We start from the raw sequence: 20486 nt of genomic DNA, 5'->3' as shown, positions 1-20486 counted from the left end.
CCTTGCGTTATTTTACAGAATTAAATCTGATAATCCCCATTAGTGTAGAGTTTTTGTGTGTGTGTGTGTGTGTGTGCGGAGGGGGGCGGGGGGGGGGGGGGGGGGGGGGGTCCCAGAAACAGGAATTCCCTTGAGATTTGCTCAGACAGCAAAAAACTAAAAGAAACTAAAACACATTTAAAAAAGCAGGACTATTGTGTATGCCAGTGTAGCTTTTCACATGAAAACATTACTAACCTGACTCTAGCCATATGGATGTCGCTCCGCTTAGCTCCACTCACATACATCTGGGACACCACCATAGGAATTGCCTTTATTGAAGGCTGGGTCTTATCAAAAATCCTTGCATATGATTGGATAAGCCACTTTTCTGTCATCTTTATCGACGTGCTATTTCAACCACTCACACCGAAGCTAACCCGTGACGCTGTGAGAGCGACGCAGGACAAAACAAAACTTTTTTTTTTTTATGTGTTTGCGGCTCTAGTGGCACACGTTTTATTGACAGTGAGCTGACAGGAAGAGGGGGGAAGACAGGCGGCAAAGCGCCGCAGGTCGGAGTCGATCCCGGGCCGACCGCGTCGAGGACTAAAGGCCTCCTAACATGGTTTGCGCTAACCGCTAACCGCTATGGGGCGCGCCCTAAAAACAAAACTTGCCAAATCCGGTCGGGAGAAGGGCGAAAACATGGTTTCCACCAACAAAAGCCTTCAGAGGCGTTCTCTGATGTTCTTTTAATGAAACAATATTAGGTAGATTGGACAACACGGAAGAAATAGCAGCATCAATGTTAACGCTTGCTTCCTCGACGAGTCGCCATTGCTATCTGAATCAAAACAGTCTCACGTCATGGTCGCGTCTCCACTACATCACATCTATGAAATTCCAGCCCTGCGTCCTGATTGGCTGGACAATAAAATTGGTTAGAGAAATCACTCTCTATGGGAGATGTCCCAGATGGATGTGAGTGAAGCTAGGCGGAGCGAAATCCATATGGCTAGCGTCAGGTTAGTAAACCACAGCAAATTGTGCATAATGGTGAATTTGACGAAAAATCATTTATGTTTTTTATGTTTAAGAAAAATGTCTGAAAAGGGCGTTGTGCACATAAATTCAGCCCATGTACTCTGACAACCCCAACTCAAATCCAAGCAACCAGCTGCCTTCAGAAATCATCTGATCAGTGAGTTAAACAGAGTCCACCTGTGCACAATTTAATGCCAACATAACCACAGCAGTGTCTGAAGGCACAGTGACTGAAAAGCATCACGAGGACCAAAATGTTTATAAAACATAGTCATAAGATTTGAGACCCACAACTCTGGTAGAAGAAGCAAAGAATAGGACCAAAGTTAAGCTTAATTGCAAAATGCTATGAATGGGGGGGGGACCAACACAGCAGACCACCCTGGAAACATCAGTCACATGGTGAAATAAGCTGCTGGCAGCATCGTGCTGCGGAGATGTTTCTTCAACAGGGACATGAAAGCTGGTCAGTGCTGAAGGACAGCTGGGTGGAGCTAAAAGCAGAGCAATCCTGGAGGAAAACCTGTCTGCAAAGGACTTAAGACTGCCTTGAGATTCATCCTCTAACTGGAATTAAGCTACTCTTACAATTTTGCAAAGACCATTTCCGTTTCTACGTGGTCAAAACTTACAGAGGGTCACCAGAAGACCTACAGCTATAATTGAGGCTGATGGTGGTTCTGACTCAGGCAGGCTAAACACCCATCCACGCTCTTCAGATATTCATTTGTTTAAAAAATAAATAAAAATGAAACGCAGCTTGTCATTTCCATCACTTAAAAGTTTTGCACTAGTTTGGTGTTGGTCTATAACGCAAAGTCCCACTAAAATAAATGAAAGCTTCTGGTTGTAACTTGACAAAATGTAAAAAAAAAAAAAAAAAAAAAAAAAAAAAGTCCCAACTCTTACGGATACCTTTTGCTAGGCACTGTGCTGTTTAACTTTCTTCTCTCTCGCGCGCACAGAGCTTCATTTCTGCCCCAGATTTCCACTTTTAACAGTTCGTGTTTACGTTGCCATGGAGCCATAACGAGCCCAAAGAGACAGAGATGATGCTCATGTTGCCTCTCTGTTTGAAACCAGAGCTCTGGTCCTCTCCACATGTCTGTTTTGGCCTGCGACGGAGCCTTACAGCATGAGGGAAACGTGTAGGTGGCTAGATCAGCCGATGAAGTGTAAATACCACTCAATCTGTTCTCATTAGAGGAGCAAAAACATACGAATCACTTCGCCTCTATTAAAAATGCCCCAGGGTCCGCGGTTGAGATCATGGGTGTGTGTGTGTGTGTGTGTGTGTGCTTGGATGTGTGCTCATTAAGTACATGTGACTGTGTGAAACAAGAGGGTGGCGGCGGCGGTGGTGGTGACAGAATGATGTTTTGGCATTTGTGTCTGCAGTGAGGATCTGAAATGCCACCACCATCAATGCTGCTTAATTCCCAGAAACAAACTCTTAATCTGAACAGACAATCCGTTCCGACAGCTTCTGTTATGATTCAAATCAACTTGGAGTGAAGGGTGTGTGTGAGTGTGTGTGTGTGTGAGTGAGTGAGAGAGTATGTCATTGTGTTTGGGTATGTGATTAGGTTTCTGCGTGTGCTCGTCCGCCCGCACGTATATGCATCACACATCCAATCCGCATTCCCCTATGATAATGTGGATTGATTATGGATATGATAATGAGAGGCCGGCGCGGCGTCGCGACCTTCACAAGGTCTAATTGAAACAAGCGTTGGTCCTCCGAAGCACTTATCAAGTCACACAGCACATCATTAATCACGCAGAATACAAGCTGTCAGCGTAACACACACACGCAAACACACACAAAACTCTCGCACATCCTCTATATTCTTATTCTGTTTTCCAAACATCCACAAATCTTCTCTTTCACACACACAGCCGCGCACAATGTGAGCTGTCACTACAATATCCCCGGTATTGTCTTCTTTTAAGGGGAGTGGACAGCTCGCCCACCCTCCATCTCTATTTTGCCTCAGAAAAAAAAAAAAAAGAAAAAAAAGTTGAACAGGCTGATGGAGTTAAACCTAAAAAAGAAAAAAAAAGAAGAAGAAGAAGAAGAAGAAAAAAACTAGAAGGAGAAGGAATGATGGGAGGCTGATTGTTAAAGCGTTTACACAAATCTGAACAGCTGCCCCGCTCTTTACCCAAACTCGCCTGAAATCGAATTAACTCAGGTTGTTTTTATTACCCGCTTTTATTAGGAGACAATTTAACAAGCCAATGTGATTCCAATGTCTGATTAGGCCAAGCATATGGTGCCTACCTGTTAAACACCATGCGCTCAACACCTCAGTGAGCCTCTGGGAGACACTAATAAACCCAATATCATGTTAGTCATTACATAGTCCAGGACACAAAATTCTAATCTGATAAGAAGAGGTAGAAAAAAAATAATAATAATAAAAGGTGGTTTCGTTATTATGGCAGAGAAAACTCAAGGGAGATGGCATGTGCTGTTTTAATATTATCATCAACTTTGTAAATTGTTATTCAATTATCTGCTTTTGTTAATGAAACCAATTAATACATTGAAACAAGGAGGAAGATATATATATGATAATGACGCGTCTGTGCAGTGTGCAGCTAATTACATCTGTAAATCAATCAATTCGACATTAATCAGGTTGGAAAACGTCCAAAAACAACAAAGTCACTAAAAAGACTTTGAAAGTTTCTTCTTAACATATTTTGATTGCCATCCCATTATCCCGTCTAATGATTGTTAACGATCCTTTGAAGAGTTTATGATCCAATTTTCCTTGCTATGAATTTAATTGGGACCTAAATAGTGTCTTACAGTGTAGAAGTCTGCCCGGTTTTTAATCAACAGTGATGTATCAGGGAAGGCACTAACAAGGTCACAGAGCTCCTCGCCGGGCAGCGACGGGTCCTGAAGCTTAATGTCTGCGGGAGGATGGGGGGGTCAGAGAGGCTTGATCGGTTACAGAAAAAAAACCAATAGATCAATCACTTCCGAGCAGGAAACACGGCCTCTTCCGGATCCAGACGGCTGACGCTCCCCGCTGGATGCCCTGCTGCTTTTCTGGCTTAGAAGACAGGAGTTGTGAGCTTATTTTATCACTTTGGATCTAAAAATGACTTCTTATCAGGAGAAGCAACCGAGCCGTTTGTTTCTGATAAGAAGTGGGACAGGCATCTCTCAAAAAAACATATAGGAGAATATCGATTTGTAGACTTAGACAACTTTATTGTCATTTTGTATGTACAGAGTGCATTCAGAAAGAAATGTTGTCACATGCAGCTTTCGACAGTGTAATGGGATCGCAGGTGGAATAAGACAACATTACAACATAAAGTGCAGCATTGATCAGATGTAACAATGCAGGGGAAAAATATAAAGCATATGCAAACCTTATTTATTTACATTTTTATAATAAATGGCGGGCTAATCCTATTTTATATAACCATTCCGCTTCTTATTATTGGTGTGGAGCTTTTCATATGTTTCACCTGGCATTTTAAGGATAGTAAAACTAAGTAATCAAATTAAACCTTAATCTGCTTAACCTTAAACCAGACACATAAAAATACATAAAACATAAAAATACATATAAACAATAGAAAATCATTGCTAAAAAATCTTATATTCTTCTCAGGTTAACGATGGCCAAACCCCTAAATGTATTGATATTTTATTATTTCATGTAAAAATGAAGGTGCGACTGACCCTCTTGAGTTACCTGCTCACTATGGTGCAGAAAACCTTTTTAATTGTATTCAAAACATCGCAAAGTAAAACAAAACTCTACATGTTAACAGCAGACAGTTGACCTGGTCTTCCCAGCCTTCGACCCTTCCCCGACTAGATGAGACAAGCGACTGTGAGTTCTGAATGTTTCTGCCCCCGTATAATCATCTCGGCACATTAGCTCATTGTTGTTGGTATTTTAAAGTTGGGGGGGTTTATGTAATTTCATTGAAATGTGATCAGGCATATGTGTTTTTTTTTTTCAGCAAATAGCCAGAAGAGTCCTAAAATGCTTTCTGTTTGACAGATCTTTATTGCCAGTGCATCCGTTTGATTACATGGATCCTCTTCCTGTCACACCTGTGGAGCCTTTCCGCGTCACTGAACTGTATTCATGGAAATGTAGAGCTTTTACACTCATATCAAGTGAAATAACCACACAACAAAGTCTTAAGAAAACTATTTACGCCTTTTGCTCAGTGTTGGTGAAACCCATAAAGAAATTTATATACAGCATAGCACCATCTCTCCTGGTCCATCTAGAAGAGGCCTATGAAGTTGAGGGTTAAGGAGAACATTGTTTCTAGAACTGTCCATGTTCTCACACTTGTTCTATTAGGATTGCTTTAGGCCACTCACCTTGTTTGGGGTCCACAGCCATCCAGAGTGCCCCTGTAAGCGTTGACGCCACCGAGGCCTGTACTGTAATGTTGCTCAAACTTTTTTGCCATTTGGGACAAAACGTAAAAGTACTTGCGGGCCTCAAAAACTTTATTTCTATATACTTTTAAAAGCTCTAACCTTCTTATTTGAAATTTGTTGGTTTCCACCTGGTCAACAATAAACTAAATGGACAATCTTTTAATGAAACAAGGTAGTCTGATTGCTGCAGAAAGGGGATCTTTAAATTATTGTTGTGCAACAAACAAATAAATAAAAAAATAAAAAGGACCTTGCATGTTTTCCCTGAGAACCAAAAACACTGGAGACAATGGCCACAATTGTCTAGGGGGGGTTGATGGTTGTTGATTATCTTTGTCTTAAAATCTTCTGTCTGTTCTCAGCAACAAGAGAATTGACGTTCAAAGCCTCTGGCTTGGTAAAAGACAAATAGTTCATCACATTTTTTTATTTTAACAAGGTTTTAATTTGTCTGCATTCCAAAAAAGTAAAAAACAAAACAACAGGACTTTTTCCTGAAGTTTGAAGACGTTTCGCTTCCTATCCCGGAAGTGAAACGTCTTCAAACTTCGGGATATTTCCAAAACTACTCGTTTACATTTTCCAGAAGTTCCTTATATTCATCTTCATCCATATCTTCATCCTTACAAACCCCCCAACCACCCCCTTTCCAGAAGACAGTTAAGAACCCTGCGTACCAGTCCTGTATGTGGCGATGTAACTAGTCATTGAACAAACACTACAAACAAAGGAGGCCCGAGCATGGGAGCAAAGCTCGCTACTGGTAGGGGGAGGAGGAGGGGCCTCTGTTTGGACCGCTGTTCTGGGCTCTTGGGGTAAAACAGAGGAGGTGGCATCTTCTTTCACACATACACAGAGATAAATGTACCGATGTCACTGTGCAGAAGTCATGTTGTCCTCAACTAGAGTCCCTTTTTATTGGCTGTAAATGTCTTCATTGAAAGCAAAGTCAAATTCATTGTTTGTGCGCACAAACACGACAAATTAAGCTGATTCTGATTCTCTGAGGCGAGGCTTTCAAATAGCTATATGAAAAACAACCAAGCCAAAAAACCCTTATATATTCCTAAAAGCTTTTGGTGGAAATTTATAAAATATGTTCCATTCATCGTTAAAAACAAAACAAATTTGGGGGGAGTCCATAAATCGTGGCGCCCCAGGGTAGCTACTACCCCTGTAAGCCCGGCCCGGATTAAATTAGGCAGGTACTATAAGACCGTGGACGGTTTGGATGTTCTTTTTCTTTGTCTCCATGTTAATTTTCAATCAAGGTACAAGGTTCTGCATCTAGAAGCATCCTCTGGTGCACCGCAGCACTTCAGCAGCCTGAGACGGTCGGCTCTGGAGCACCAACGTCCGGTTCCAGCTGCAAACGTCTCATTTGCACGTCCACCAATAAAGCCTTGAGCGGTGCAAGACTTGTCTCATGAGGCCGACCAATCAACACCCTTGTTCATCATTAAAAGTGACTGTTGGCCTGAAAATAAGAGCGAGCACAACAGATCTTTGAACTTTTGTTTGACTTGACTTTGTTTGACTGCGCATGGTTTTCATGATTACAATGTGGCTGTACTTTGGCTTTGGAAGGATAATAAACAAACCGCCGTTTCTCATGCATAAGAGACCGCTAATCAGTCCGGTCTAATTGTCTTGATGATAACGGCGTACACCTGAACTGTAATTGCTTCACATGTCTTTCACTCCACACAAAAAAAAAGGAAAAAAAAAAAAAAAAAAAAAAGAGAACTGCCCTCATTTATCAGAGAAATAATCCTCGGCCCGGATAATTATCAGACGTACAAATATAAACACCTTCAGAAGTTTGGACGCCAGGAGCCGCTTGCCTCCTCGGTCGATGCAGTCATGTGACCTGACCGGTGCCCTACTTGAACACCCCTTAGATGTTTATGCATATGCGGACTCTTAATGTCTGTCAGGACTGTGGGATTTGGGAATATTTTGTTTTTAATGGAGATCAAAGTAGCCGGCTCGGATAAAGCAAAACCCCTCCGCACAGATCAAACAGACAGCAATGCATGTTGAATCCCACGCCCTTAGTAGCCCAATCAAGCCACGCATACCTATTTATTTAAAGAACGAAAAAAAACAAAAAGGATTCTGCCCCCCCCACCCCGCCGAGATGGAGAACCACAGAGGAGAGCCACTGCACCACCTCCAGTGCCTCTCCTCCTTGGCTTACACGATGCTGGCATTCAGGAACAGAGAGGCGCCGCGTTAAGAGATCAAAGCGGCAAGCGCAGAGACTCAGACCCACAAGCTGTCCGTCAACACGGTGAGACAAAAGCAGGAGGAGACAGAAGTGCTTACACAAACTCTCTGCGCGGTGTGCCTGAGAGGGGCGAGGCCGCGCTGTCAGATGGCTCAGGGGCCGATCATCTGCAGCGGCTCCTCAGCTGAACCTCGCAGTGAGCGGGGCACCCTCCCGCCAGATACGAGTCGGGGGTTGATGGGAGAGCCCTGCCAAGCACGTCTATCGCCCTGTAAATGTTCTGTGCTCTCAGCATTTTCCACCGCGCCGACAAGATGGATAGAGTTATTTTACAGACCGCGGGCAAGAGAAACAACGCCGCCTGGTTAGATTGCGATCTGGGAGCTTTCTCTCTGGCGGATCAAAGATGTGTTTTTGTTAGGGTTGCACTTTGATTCAGATCATTTCTCTGGTTGGAGTTTAGACAGAACAGAGCAGAGAATTGGGATCAACAGGATGTCCTGCTCTCAGGAATGACCTTTGCTAATATCTTTTTTTTTTTTTTTTTGTTCTACAGTATGTTGTTGGCCGTGGATGTGATCGCCCCTCTATTGTTCATAATTGCATTGTGTAATTTTATCAGTCCGTTCTACCCTTCCACCTAGTCTGACAGGAAAGATCATTTCCTTTGTAAAATATTTTTTTGCCAATCTTTTAATACGCTACATGCTGTAAAAACATTTTTTACTGCAGAAAATGTATTTGGACTAAGAAAAAATACCTCAACTGAAACAAGAACTAATGGCAATAAGGAGATAAAACCTGGTTTGAAATTGTATTTGATCCAAATCAGCATCTGTGATTCAGAAAAACTGAACTCTGCTCATTTCCTTTGGCCACAGGCAGACCTGATCAGAAAGGAGGACACGTATCCACCTAGTGGTCACAAATATTATTCCTTTCATTTTATTATCATATTCATAGGCAGCACATGAATGGTTGGAAATGTCAAAAGGAAACTCTTTAATTGAAAAAATACAAAAGTGAAACGTTTAACAATACATGAAAATTCATACATATCGGAAAACTCCAGGTACAAATTTGCGGAAGAAAAATGCAACATAAGTTAATGGGAAATAGAATTTCTCTCTTCAGTTCGCACTGGATGTTGCTGCCACCTTAAACTCACGCATCACAAGTTGTTTGAGAGACGAATGATCTCGCTTCAACAGTGATGCAGTAACACAGCAGGCAGATGTTGCTACCTTTTAAAAAAATATTTAATCTCAAACGTAAAAGGGCCGAGTCGGACAGCAAATTAGTCACTGAGCAGGAAGAGAAGACGTGTCAAACCGAATGGGACTGAGCTGGATGGCCTTCAGTTGATACAGACTCAGGAATAGTCCATGATGCCTGCTGCTAGGTCAGGAGATCTTTATGTTCATCCTCAGTTTGTGCAGTTCTCCGACACCTGAGGGGGAAAAAATTATATATATAGATCGTAATTAATTGTTTGACGCAAGACTGTCACAACCCTAACGAGGCACCAGGATGTCCAACAATCAACAGCGTGGTGGGCAGTTCCTCAGCCGGTTCACATGTTGCCGTGTTTCAGGCAGGAACCATGACCCCAAGCTGCTCTAAAAGCAGGATCCCTGTCACTGCACTGTTTGTAGAAGGTGAAGGAGAGAAAAGATTTTTAAAGCGCATCAAGGATTAAAAGGCTAAGATTCAGACAATTTCGTGTAATTCAGGTTTACATAACTGGGGGGAAATTACAGGAAAGAAAAACACAAAAGGTAAGTCGAAATTCTAATTTAGGGATTCATAGGTTCTCACTAAATGATTCTAACTTAAAATAGATTTTAATTGTACATTATGATTATTGACACAGTGTTTAATATTTGAATATTGATCTAGAGCTGGACCTTAAGTTTATGACTAAACGACTCTGTATTCAGAACAATGCAACATGGTGGTGGACATTTCCATAGCAACATGTTTGAGGCCAGCTTACATTGCTCCACCCGAACCACAAAGCAGCGGGTGTGCTCTGGCATATCCTGATGCTGCGGCCAACACCTCCTTTAGAATCCAGTCTAGTAATCACCGTTGTGGCGATTACCACCTGATGGCCAGTGTGTTTTACAAAAAGAAGACTGAATAGGGAATGATGGGAACACATTATAACTGACCAAGAGTACAGTGACTTCTTCGCACCACTGGTAGTGAGGAACCAAGAGATAGGGCAGTGTTGCTCTGATCCCAAGCGCTGTTTAATCCCCGACACCAACCTTAATACCCAACACCAGTTTTGGACACCAATCCTTAAAAAAATGTAAAGACCAGCTTGTTTTTGTACCTTGAGGGTCTCTGAAGCCTTACGCAGCTCCTTGATGACTGCAGATAGGGCCTCTGGGTTAATGCCCTGTTCACATAGTCTCACACAGATCGACAGGGACTCCATGTCCAAGCCGGTGTTCAGCAACCTTGAGATCTCAAGCAGGACTGTTGCAGGAGGAGGAAGGTAAAGATGGAATTTGACATAACAGGTAAAAAAATTAAGGTCGCTCAGATAAATTAATAAATTATAGATAAATTAATAATTAATTTCTTTTTTCTTCCTTGAGACAGACATTAAGGGCAAAAACGTCACTAACAGACTTAAAATGTTGGGAATAAATCTTCATTTAGGGGAAAAGGTTTAAATACTATATGTTTAAAGATCATGACACTTTGTCAAAACAAGGGAAATAGTCATTTCCTTCTGCTTCCGATACAGTTCTTGATTATTTCACTAGTAAACATTAACATTAAATGATAGCAAGTCATATTTTGTAAAGTTTACACATATTTTAACAGGTGCATTTGTCTATCTGTATGTAAACAACTTCAATATTGCTCATGCTTATGTTTGACATCATTAACATGTCCAGCATTTTCCACTTTTGTTTTTGGATTGTATCCCACAACAACAAAACAACGAATGATCACCGACTTTATACTTAACATATGAATTTAATCTTGACAAACAGTCTTATTAAACAATCCCCATTAAATGGGGGGAAACCAAATCTTCTATTTTACTAAATATAAATCAAATATTTTAACAAAATCTTCTATTTTACTAAATAGTAGTTAAGATTGTGTACTTACCATCCATTGTTTCCCGGACTGCGTTCATGTTTGTATTGGTCGCACTGGCCATAGTGATAAAACTGAAAGATGCTGCTAGCGGGTAGCTAACCAACGCAGAGTCTCGCGCACAGCTAATTATAAATAATATATATTTTAAATTAATGCTATTCCAACGTTTCAGGCAGAGTTTCGCTTGCTCTGTTCATTTCATATACGACATTGTACGGTTAAAATTAGCAAATGACTGACAGGGAGCATTAGCAGCTGGAAAGCTACTTAGCTTGCAAAGATTCCCGCACCGTCTTCGGGTGGGCAGGAAGTGACGACACTAGATTCTTCATTGGCTCTCGATCACATCCGGTATAATTTCTATTGGCTGCTGGGCTTTGTGGAGGAAATTGAAATGAAGGTTTGAACTGTTTCCTAGCTGGATGTGTACTACTGGCTCCTGTCGTAAATAAAACGGTCTATTTACTCGCCGAGGTCTGAGCTGTTAACAACTGTAAGTACCAACTGACAAAGATAAATGTTTATTTAGTGTTTCTGTGCCTTTTAGGTGACGTTTTTTTTTTAAGTGAGTTCCTTTTAATGTAGCCACGGTACCGAGCTAAGCTCATAACGAAAAAGAAAAGAACTGGATGTACTATAGGCCGTGGGCCAGAATCTGTAGGACGCTTCCTTAAGAAGTTTCGTATGAACTGTCAGGGGGCAACTTTCTTCCACCAGGATAAGTTGCTACACATAGCAGTGATCTCAAAACACCAATGTTCCCACGTTTTCGCTTGCACATTAATAAGTTATAGCCGATAAAAAATCTAAACTGTGGCGCTCCGGTCCAAGAGGTCACGTGATTCGATTTTTGCTGCTCAGCCAATCAGATCGCTGTATTGTCAGCTGTGCGCGTTCATCAGTTCATCATGGCTGCGCTCGTAAGATGTTTGTATGCATTTGTTTCCAGATGAAGAAAGCCCAATAATAGCATTTTCTGGCGCCAGCTGGCAGAGATCTTGATGGCAAGAAAAAAATAAATAGCCCAGACCATCTGTCCATCCATCCATCCATCCATCCATTTTCTAACAGGCTTATCCCCGCTGGGTTTGCGAGGTGCTGGTGCCGAGCTCCAGCTGTCAATGGGTGAGACGCGTTGTATAAACTCGTTGTGCCAAACGAGTTATCCCCTTCGGAATTTGTAGAATTTTGTATTGTATTTTTGAAATCAATAAAAGTTTTAACCTCCAGCTTTGTGAAGTCTAAATATTTTAAACATCACATTCTAGTAAAATGAAATTTATTTTTTTTAAACTCCTAATACGTTGTTCTATTTTTAAAAGAGACATATCTCGTTTTCTTAATACGGTTAATATCTCGATAAGGTTCTTGGTTGAATTAAAATCTTATTAAATCTGATAATTTTGGCTGTGCCTTTATTCAGTGTTCATTTGATCACACGTGAAATCCGCTTTATATAATCTATTCATGCGGGTTTAGCTACCAAAAAAGAAAAAAAGAGAACCAGCAGACAGCTGTGATGGACTTAGGAAGGTGGATTTTGGTTTCAGCAGACAGACATTCGACAATCTAATAACATAAAGCTAATATTTTCGTGACACATCTGGAAATGACCGTTTTCTTTCTCATAACGTATTATACTGGATGGATGGATGAACGATAATGTAACGACACCATTGCTATATTTCGTTAAGAAAAGTAAAACATCCTCATTTCCACGCCTAATAGGTTGGAAATGAGGCGGAGTTGACTAGATTCATTCTTCCAGCTGAATGCGCTCTTGGCGCAGGGAATACAAATTCTGGCGGGGATAAGTCGTTTGGCACAACGACACCTGTGCTATCCTAGCGCAGCAGGTCTTGGTGATATCACAGTAAATTGGGCAAAAGTCTGGACTATTTCTGCCCTGCGATGGACTGGTGACCTGTCCAGTTTATACAACGCCTCTCGCCCATTGACAGCTGGAGATAGGGACCGGCACCTCGCGAACGCAGGGATAAGCGTGTTAGAAAATGAATGGATGGATGGATGGATGAATGGATGGATGGATGGATGAATGGATGGATGGTCTGGGCTATTTATTTTTTTCTTGCCATCAAGATCTCTGCCAGGTGGCGCCACAAAATGCTATTATTGGGCTTTCTTCGTCTGGAAACAGACACAACAGAAACAACCATCTTACGGGCGCAGCCATGATGACGTGGTAAACTCGCTCAGCTGACAATACAGCGATCGGATTGGCTGAGCAGCAAAAATCGAATCACGTGACTTATTGGACTGGAGCGCCACAGTTTAGATTTTTTATCGGCTATAACTTCTTAATGTGCAAGTGAAAACGTGGGAACATTGGTGTTTTGAGATCACTGCTATGTGTAGCAACTTATCCCGGTGCAAGAAAGTTGCCCCCTGACAGTTCATACGAAAAGTCACCGTACAGATTCTGGCCCACGGCCTACTAGCCTGTGTCTTTAGAAAGCTGTGTGTTTGAAACGGTAGTTTGACGGATATCTTTGGTGTTTCCAGCCGTGATGGGGGATCACGTCGAGCTGCAGATCACTCCAGAGACACCAGGGAGGTCTTCCATCAGAAACCCCTTTGAGAGTCCCAATGACTACCACCACCTGAGGGAGCCCCTGGTTCCCAGCCCGTCTGTCTTCAAATCCAAGCCCTGCAAGGCAGTACGTGTTCAAACCAGCTGTCCCCATTACCGGGGTTTTTAAACCGACTCGCTGTGACGCGTACCCGTGGTTTGCCAAATCAGAACCTGTTTATGCTCAAAATGATTTATACACCTTTTAGGACATTTTGTCATGCTTTAACTACAGAGTTCCACGCGGTTTATTGGGATTCTATGTGATGCATCAACACGAAGTAGCACATGACTGTGAAGAGGTAGAAAAGGATTATTTATATATTTTTATTTAAAAAAGTAATCTAAAAAATGTAGCTTGTTTTTTTTTTTTTTTTTTTTTTTTATTATTCATGAATTCAATGCTTTGTGGAGCCACCTTTAACCGGAATCACAGCTTCAAGTCTTTTGGGGCGCACCTCTACCATCTTTGCATGTCCACAGGCTAAAAAGCTGCCCTGATGATTTCCACAGTCTGGACTTTGACTGGGCCTTGTTAAGTCATGGATTTGGTGCACGTCTGCCCCAGTTTCCTGTCCTTTTCACTAGGGCTGAACAATTAATCACATTTTCAATATAATCTTGATTTAAAAAAACGCAATTTCCAAATCGCAGAGGTCTGCAATTTTTGGCTATGTAACAATTAGGGAATTAGACACGTCCCTTAGGTGCTGGTAATATGTTTAAAGTGGGTTTGCCTCCACATGGAAGGGAAGAGAGTTGCATCAGTGAGATAATCTAATTTTATTACTTGTATTAGAGTTTGTATAGTCATACAAAACATTGAGTACTGGTCAATCAGTTTAATACATAGACTTGCTTGTTGGTTGGACATTGCACTTTATGTTCAACAGGGATTGATGTCCAATTAAATTAAAAGCTGTTCTCTTGAATAATATTCTGATCAATAGAAACATTAAAAGTTCATATTTAAAATAGTCCTTGTTTACAAACACCATTATTTAGAGGCTATTTTTGTTGCTTGTGGCTAACGCGGAGAAAAGTCAAAATTGCAATTTTGGTTGAAATATGTCGTAGGCAGAACGCAATCATTTCTGCTCTGAGTTTAGATGCTGTGGGTCTTTTAGCAACTAATCCACATGGCGAGGAAACAAATTGATTTGTTGTATATATTTTAATACACATGATAAATTAAACTTGGGGAAAAAATCGCATTAAATCGCAATATTAAGAAAAAAAATTGCAATTAGATTATTTTCCAAAATCGTTCAGCCCTACTTTTCACCCCCCAACAGGTTTAGATTGCCCTGTGTCTAGCTCCAGCCATATCTCCGTCATCTCTGACCGGCTTCTCTCTCCCTGCTGATGCAAGGGATCCCTGAAGAATGGTGTGTTCAGAGTGATATGTAGTGCTATTTTTTTTCTTCATCAGTTGAGCCAAGAAGGTAAAATTTCCATCCAACCTGACCAGAGCACCTTTATCTACATGTTGCCCCTGGATGAATTATGGCAAACTGCAAATGGGAAATCTTTTGCTTATCCTTATCCTTGAACCCGTCTGGTGAGCATTAGGCCTTCACAGAATAGCTGTAGTTGTATAGACATGAAATTTTGCTGACTTAGGCATCAGAAGAAAAGCAACGTCAATACCTTTTGCTCAATATTGTGGTGACAACTGTGATGGACTCGCATCTTTCTCAGCCTCATTTCTTTTATTTTCTGCCCCTAAAATATATGTCCTGCATGATCAGCGGTGCAGAGATTGCCCAATCGAACCGGCCAAATGTAATACTGGCATGCAGAGCGTCCTACCAGAATAATGCAAAGCAGTCCGTGAGATGAACCACTGCAAAGGGGTATATTTAACAGCCGTAGGTGGAACCTGTTTAAAAGTTTTTTTCAAAGCATGATTATCTTAATGGGTGTTGGAGTAAGGGGGCGCTGAATATAAATGAATGCACACTTTTAGATTATTTGTAAAACGTATTGAAAACCACGTATCCCTTCCTCCTCACTTCACAATCATGCACTACTTTATGCTGGTGTCTCACATCAAATCCCGATTTAAATACAATACAGTTTGTTGTTAAGGTGGGACAAAATGGGAAGAAGTTCAGGGGATGTGAGCGCTGCAGTGCACTTAGGTGTCACACGTTTCTCTTTACCACATAGTACATGACATGTAGCCTTTCTTGTCTTTTTTATTATTTTTTTTCTTTCCCAGACTCCCCCCAAGTTTAACTGGTCTATTGATGAAATGGCCAGTCTTCTACCGGTGCACATAGACCCAGAGGAAATCCAGCGCCAGTCGTTCTACCTCAGCCAGACGAGGTGTGTGCTGCTAAAAAGCCCATGACTGAAAGAGTCCCACAGAAAGACTAGTTGACGAAATTTGGCTAATTTTATGTCTGCATCCGATGAGCTTTTATTCTACTGTATTTCAGGATGGATTCTGACATTGAGGAGAAGTGCCAGAATGCTATTGAGCAGGTAGAGGATGTGACAAATCTCGGTGTTAATACTGTAATGATAGATGTTTCCGTGCTGAAGAGTCCCTGCTTGGTTCTCTCATTGTGCATTTTTGTGTCCTCCGCTGAAGTTTTTCACCAAAGGAGCCATTGTGCCTTCGCCCTGGGCAGAACCAGAAACCCGTAGAGTCCCTCTCATGTGCAAGAAAAGTAAGGAAAGTCGTAGCAAATGTGTGCATGTTCCTTTCTGTTTGTTTTAATGCGGCTTTTCTGCTATGAATTCTAGGTCCGTTTGCTGCAGCAATCTCCGAGCAGTCCAAAAAAATCTCAGGTTGGTTCGCTTTCTGCATGACATTCAGTATATTCTTTAGAGAAACAATTTTTTTTTTATTCTCTCTCGCTCAAGGAGAAATTAGTTTGCACTCTTCTGTGCTTCAGTGTAAATGATTGCGGCTCTTCAGAAAGCTGCTTTGTGTATATTGTTGTTGCTACGTTTGTTGGCGCCTCTGGTGAATGTGGCAAAATAAGCGAGTGTTTTGTTCCAGTAGCAAAATCTTCCTCTAAAAAAAAAACAATCAGTTTATAAAGGAGCATATAGAAAGAGGAACCTTTGACCATTACTTTCTGCACACTCTAGATCAGGGCTGTGAGAAGTGCAGCCCGTGGGTCATATGTGAGGATTTTGTGTGACCTGTGATTGCAGTAAGGCTAACCTGTGAGATCCTATTATGTTTAGACTCTAAGATGATTTAAAGATCCCTGCTCTACATAAATTGCACTGCATCGTTTATCAAACGGTTTAGTTTATGTGAACAGTTTGAAAAAAATAAATCTCAGTAAGAACTTTTTATTCATGTTTTCCACCAGGGCCAATAAAAACAGAGGAAAAGAAACTACAGAATGACAGAAGAGTTTAAAACAGTTTTGATACCCATGGCGTGAATCATTTGCAGCATATAGACTGTTGTTGTTGTTTCAGATCTGATCTCTAAATGAGCTTCACCTTCACTTCTGACATGTCCGAACCTGCTAATTAGTCTCCGTTTTATTTCTAGTTGCTTGCCAGACGACCCTTTCACTGCCTTTGGCTTTTGATTTGGAGAAATTACTCGGTAAACATTTATTCATTCAAACCCAAGTCAGAGGAGCTATTTTTTTTCGCTGTCATCCCATTTTCACCCCTCCCTCTCTCTCTCCCCGTTTGTCCGCCCCAGGAGAACACTATCGCTGCGAGGAGGCGTGTGACGCCATGCAGGAAAGCCTCAGCTCCTCGTCTCTGAGACGGAAGCTCTTCCTCGACGGCCAGGTCAGCTACAGCAGCTCCGACGGCTCCACCCCGCCGAGCCCTGAGAGGGCTACCGGCAGAGTCAGAGGGCCGTCCCCCCACCGCGGAGCAGCTGTAGCAGGAGGGGAAGGTATCAGAGGGGGCGCCTTAACGTCCGTCTTCCTGTCGCCTCACGCCTGCGGCCGGTCAGCCCAGACTCCCTCTACGGTACGTCGTAAAGTCTGATGAAATCCTTATTTTTTTTTAATGCAACAGCTGAAACGAGTGAGATAAAGCCTTACTTAAGTAAATAAGCAGTAATCCCCTTTTTGTCTTAACTATAGGGCCAGTTCTCATCCAGCCCCATCCAGCAGGGCTGCTTCAGAGACTGCAGCCTCGGCAGCATCAGCAGCCCTCTGTTTCCTGATAGGTCGTCTCCGGCAGGCCTCCCCTCCCCGGCGGTTTCTCCTGTTCTCGTTCAAACGGCACGCACTCCCATAGCCTCAGGTAGACGATCCGCTTTGTAGTGGATTTTAGAAATCCAAACTAGGATGGTTTTTGTCTTTTAATCTGGATTTTTTTTTTGTTTTGTTTGTCTTTAGGTGAGCAGAAACCACAGAGCGACTTTACGCCCCGCGGAGGTCCGTTGGACGCAGACGTCGCCCACGCCAACGAGAGTCCGTTTGTCGAAGGGTGCTCCCCGATACGTAGCTGCTCCCCTCACCACCTCCACTACCAGCACGAGCCCCAGCACACATCCAGACCCAAGCCCAGACCCAGAGTCCGCTGCTGGGCCTCCCCACCCCTCATCTCGCCGATCCTTAACCCAAAGCTCCAAGGCGACCAGGAGGCCCAAGAGGCCTCTGCCGCCTCCTCCCCGTCTTCCCTCCCGGTCATGGAGCTAGAGCCAACATCGCCTCTGGCCGCAGACGGCCGCTCGGCTGCCCCCGGTGGAACGAGCCTGGACGCTATGGAGGTTGTGAAAACGGAAGGAGGAAAAAGGATGGGGCCTAAAACCAGGCGGGAGGATGAGGAGGAAGGTGGAGGCCTTTCAGAGCAGCTGACCAGCTCCCGTATGGGCAACGTGTCGGCAGCAGACTCTCAAATGTTTGTCTCTCTTCTGGCAGAAGGAAGCAGCATCCGCTGTGACTCCAGCATGCAGGTTGGTGAGAAGCGTGACGACAAAAGCTTTGCTTGTCTCTGTGTTTCAGCGAGACCTCTATGAATGACCTGTTTGTTTGTTTTTCTCATGAAATGCTAAATGCTGCGCAGGTTGACAGTGGCTACAGCACTACCTCAGCCGGGGCCGCGAGCCTCATCGATGGCATCAGCTCTGACTGTCAGAGCAAAGAGTCCAACCCGGCAGAGGAACCGCTCCCCATCACCCGACTCACTAAAGTTAAGGTGGGGTTAATCATTGGCTGTACCTTTTTTTTGGCAAGTTAAACCTTAGTTTGGACACATTCTGACCCTTTGAATTTTGTTTAGACATTATACGCTTATCGTCACTATGAACGGATTCTGTTCTCAGCTATACTACCGATAGTTAAAGTATTCATACACCTGAAAAACTGCTTAATATATGGAGCTGCAGTGTGAGGGAGTGCAATATTGTAAAGCAGTGCTTGGGTGCAATATTTGGTGAGATACTATATATATACCAGTTCGATAGACTAACTGCCTTTTATGGCACACCTAATCTATATTTTAATAGCTGAGGTGCTAAAGCTGAAGGAGGGTAATTGCAACGTTATGTAATGGTAAAAGAAAGACGAGTCAGAAAACAGTTGGGCTGAATTGGTCTCATTAATATAGCTTTTCAACAGTGTTCCTGATATCATGTAGCCCAGGTAGAAACTTCTTCACGTTTCCCCCCTCACAGCCACAAACTTTGTATTTTATTTTTGCGTTGGAACAATACAAAAGCTGTGCATTATTGTAAACTCGAAGGAAACTGAGACGGGAGTCGCAAAGGAATTTCGAAAAAAAAAAATCTGCAGCGTTGCATGGATTTGTGTTCAGCCGGCAATCTGAGTCACAGCTTTCCTATAAGATTGATGGAGACTGAGATTTTTGCAAAATGGCTCAATCTCGGATTTGATGGAAAGCGTCTGAACAGGAATCACCAAGTCTTGTCAGAGATTCTGAAAACTGCTTAGGTCTGGACTTTGACTAGGCCATTCTAAGACATGAGCACGCATTGATTTGAACTACTGGATTGTAGCTCGTTTCAGTATTTCGAGGGTCGTCGTCTTACTGGAAGATTGATCTTCAGTTTGAGGGTGTTGTTTTATACCCCAGCCCTGCTTTAAAAAGCAAGCCTCACCTCAGACTTTTCTTGTGTGCTCTTTATTATTTGTAATGAGATTAAACTACAGGACTGTATTTAGTGATTATGTGACTTCTGAAGGTAATTTTTTACAAAGGATTTTATTTTGGGGGTTTCAGAAGAATAGGAGGGGGGGGGGTGAATACAATTAGAAGCCACACTTTCAGATTTGAAAATGCATGCAAGCTTTTCCTCCTATTTTACACTTATGTGACACTTTGCATGTTGATCTATTGCATGAAATCCCAATAAAATAAATGGAGGTTTTTCAGAATCAGAATCAAGTTTAATCGCCAAGTAGGTTTGCACTTACAAGGAATTTGACTTGGTGTTGATGGTGCAGACAAAAAATAAGAATACAGTAAAATAAGTAAAATGTGGTGGTAATGTGAAAATGGGCGTGAATACTTCTCTGTGGCTTCATGGAAAACCTCAACAACTCTGCTTAACTTCATCATTTACTAATGAAGTGTTTGTCCTCTCCTCTCCAGGCATTTTATCCTTACCACTGCTTCACCTGATTTCTACGTGCAAAGGGACGCTCTTCCAGCGAAGGCCTGTGATGATGAATTTGCATTGAAATTCAGGAATGCTTCCACTACATTTAGAAACCTTAACATTTCCCAGGATGCTTTGCTGTGAAGGAGACTGCAGGGCAGCAGACACCTGACTGAAAAACTCTTAGCCTGTACGATTCTTCTACAGGTCATTTCAGCCGTTCTGGAAACCACTGAACTCTGTCATTCTTTGTAATAGATGTTGATAAAGATGTGATTTTTTTTTTATTATTATTTTTTTTTATTGGGAAGAGTTTATTAAAAAAAAAAAAGTCAAACATTTGCACATTACCTTTTTGAATGCTGGATCAATACCTGTGGCAGAATTTCATTTTAATGGTTGCTGATGGGATCGACTTGATGAATCAGAATTGTACTGTATTTCTATTTTTTTTTTTTTTTTTATAAAAACTACCTGATTTTTTTTTTTTTTTTTTTTTAAAGCCTATTTTTTTATAGTAATG

At 42.1% G+C, this 20486-nt stretch overlaps 2 protein-coding genes across 2 annotated transcripts; one reads left to right on the top strand and one right to left on the bottom strand.

Annotated features, from left to right (window-relative positions):
• Positions 1-8610: 8610 nt before the first annotated feature.
• mzt1 (mitotic spindle organizing protein 1) lies at positions 8611-11134 on the bottom strand. The gene is made up of 3 exons (XM_012863981.3): positions 10824-11134; positions 10030-10175; positions 8611-9138 (listed from the first exon to the last, which is right to left on the bottom strand). Exons 1-3 carry the CDS (start codon positions 10873-10875, stop codon positions 9115-9117), a joined length of 222 nt encoding a protein of 73 aa, XP_012719435.1. The 5' UTR covers positions 10876-11134; the 3' UTR covers positions 8611-9114.
• A 30-nt stretch (positions 11135-11164) lies between these two features.
• Positions 11165-20421, top strand: bora (bora aurora kinase A activator). Its single transcript, XM_012863980.3, has 12 exons — positions 11165-11307; positions 13338-13492; positions 15629-15735; positions 15849-15894; positions 16004-16082; positions 16159-16203; positions 16928-16984; positions 17087-17364; positions 17481-17643; positions 17739-18298; positions 18409-18540; positions 19957-20421. Exons 2-12 carry the CDS (start codon positions 13343-13345, stop codon positions 19984-19986), a joined length of 1647 nt encoding a protein of 548 aa, XP_012719434.2. The 5' UTR covers positions 11165-11307; positions 13338-13342; the 3' UTR covers positions 19987-20421.
• Positions 20422-20486: the final 65 nt, after the last annotated feature.

The sequence above is a fragment of the Fundulus heteroclitus genome, chromosome 22 (assembly GCF_011125445.2).
Source record: "Fundulus heteroclitus isolate FHET01 chromosome 22, MU-UCD_Fhet_4.1, whole genome shotgun sequence".
Taxonomy (NCBI): Eukaryota; Metazoa; Chordata; class Actinopteri; order Cyprinodontiformes; family Fundulidae; genus Fundulus; species Fundulus heteroclitus.
This window is presented reverse-complemented; position numbering and strand designations above follow the sequence as displayed.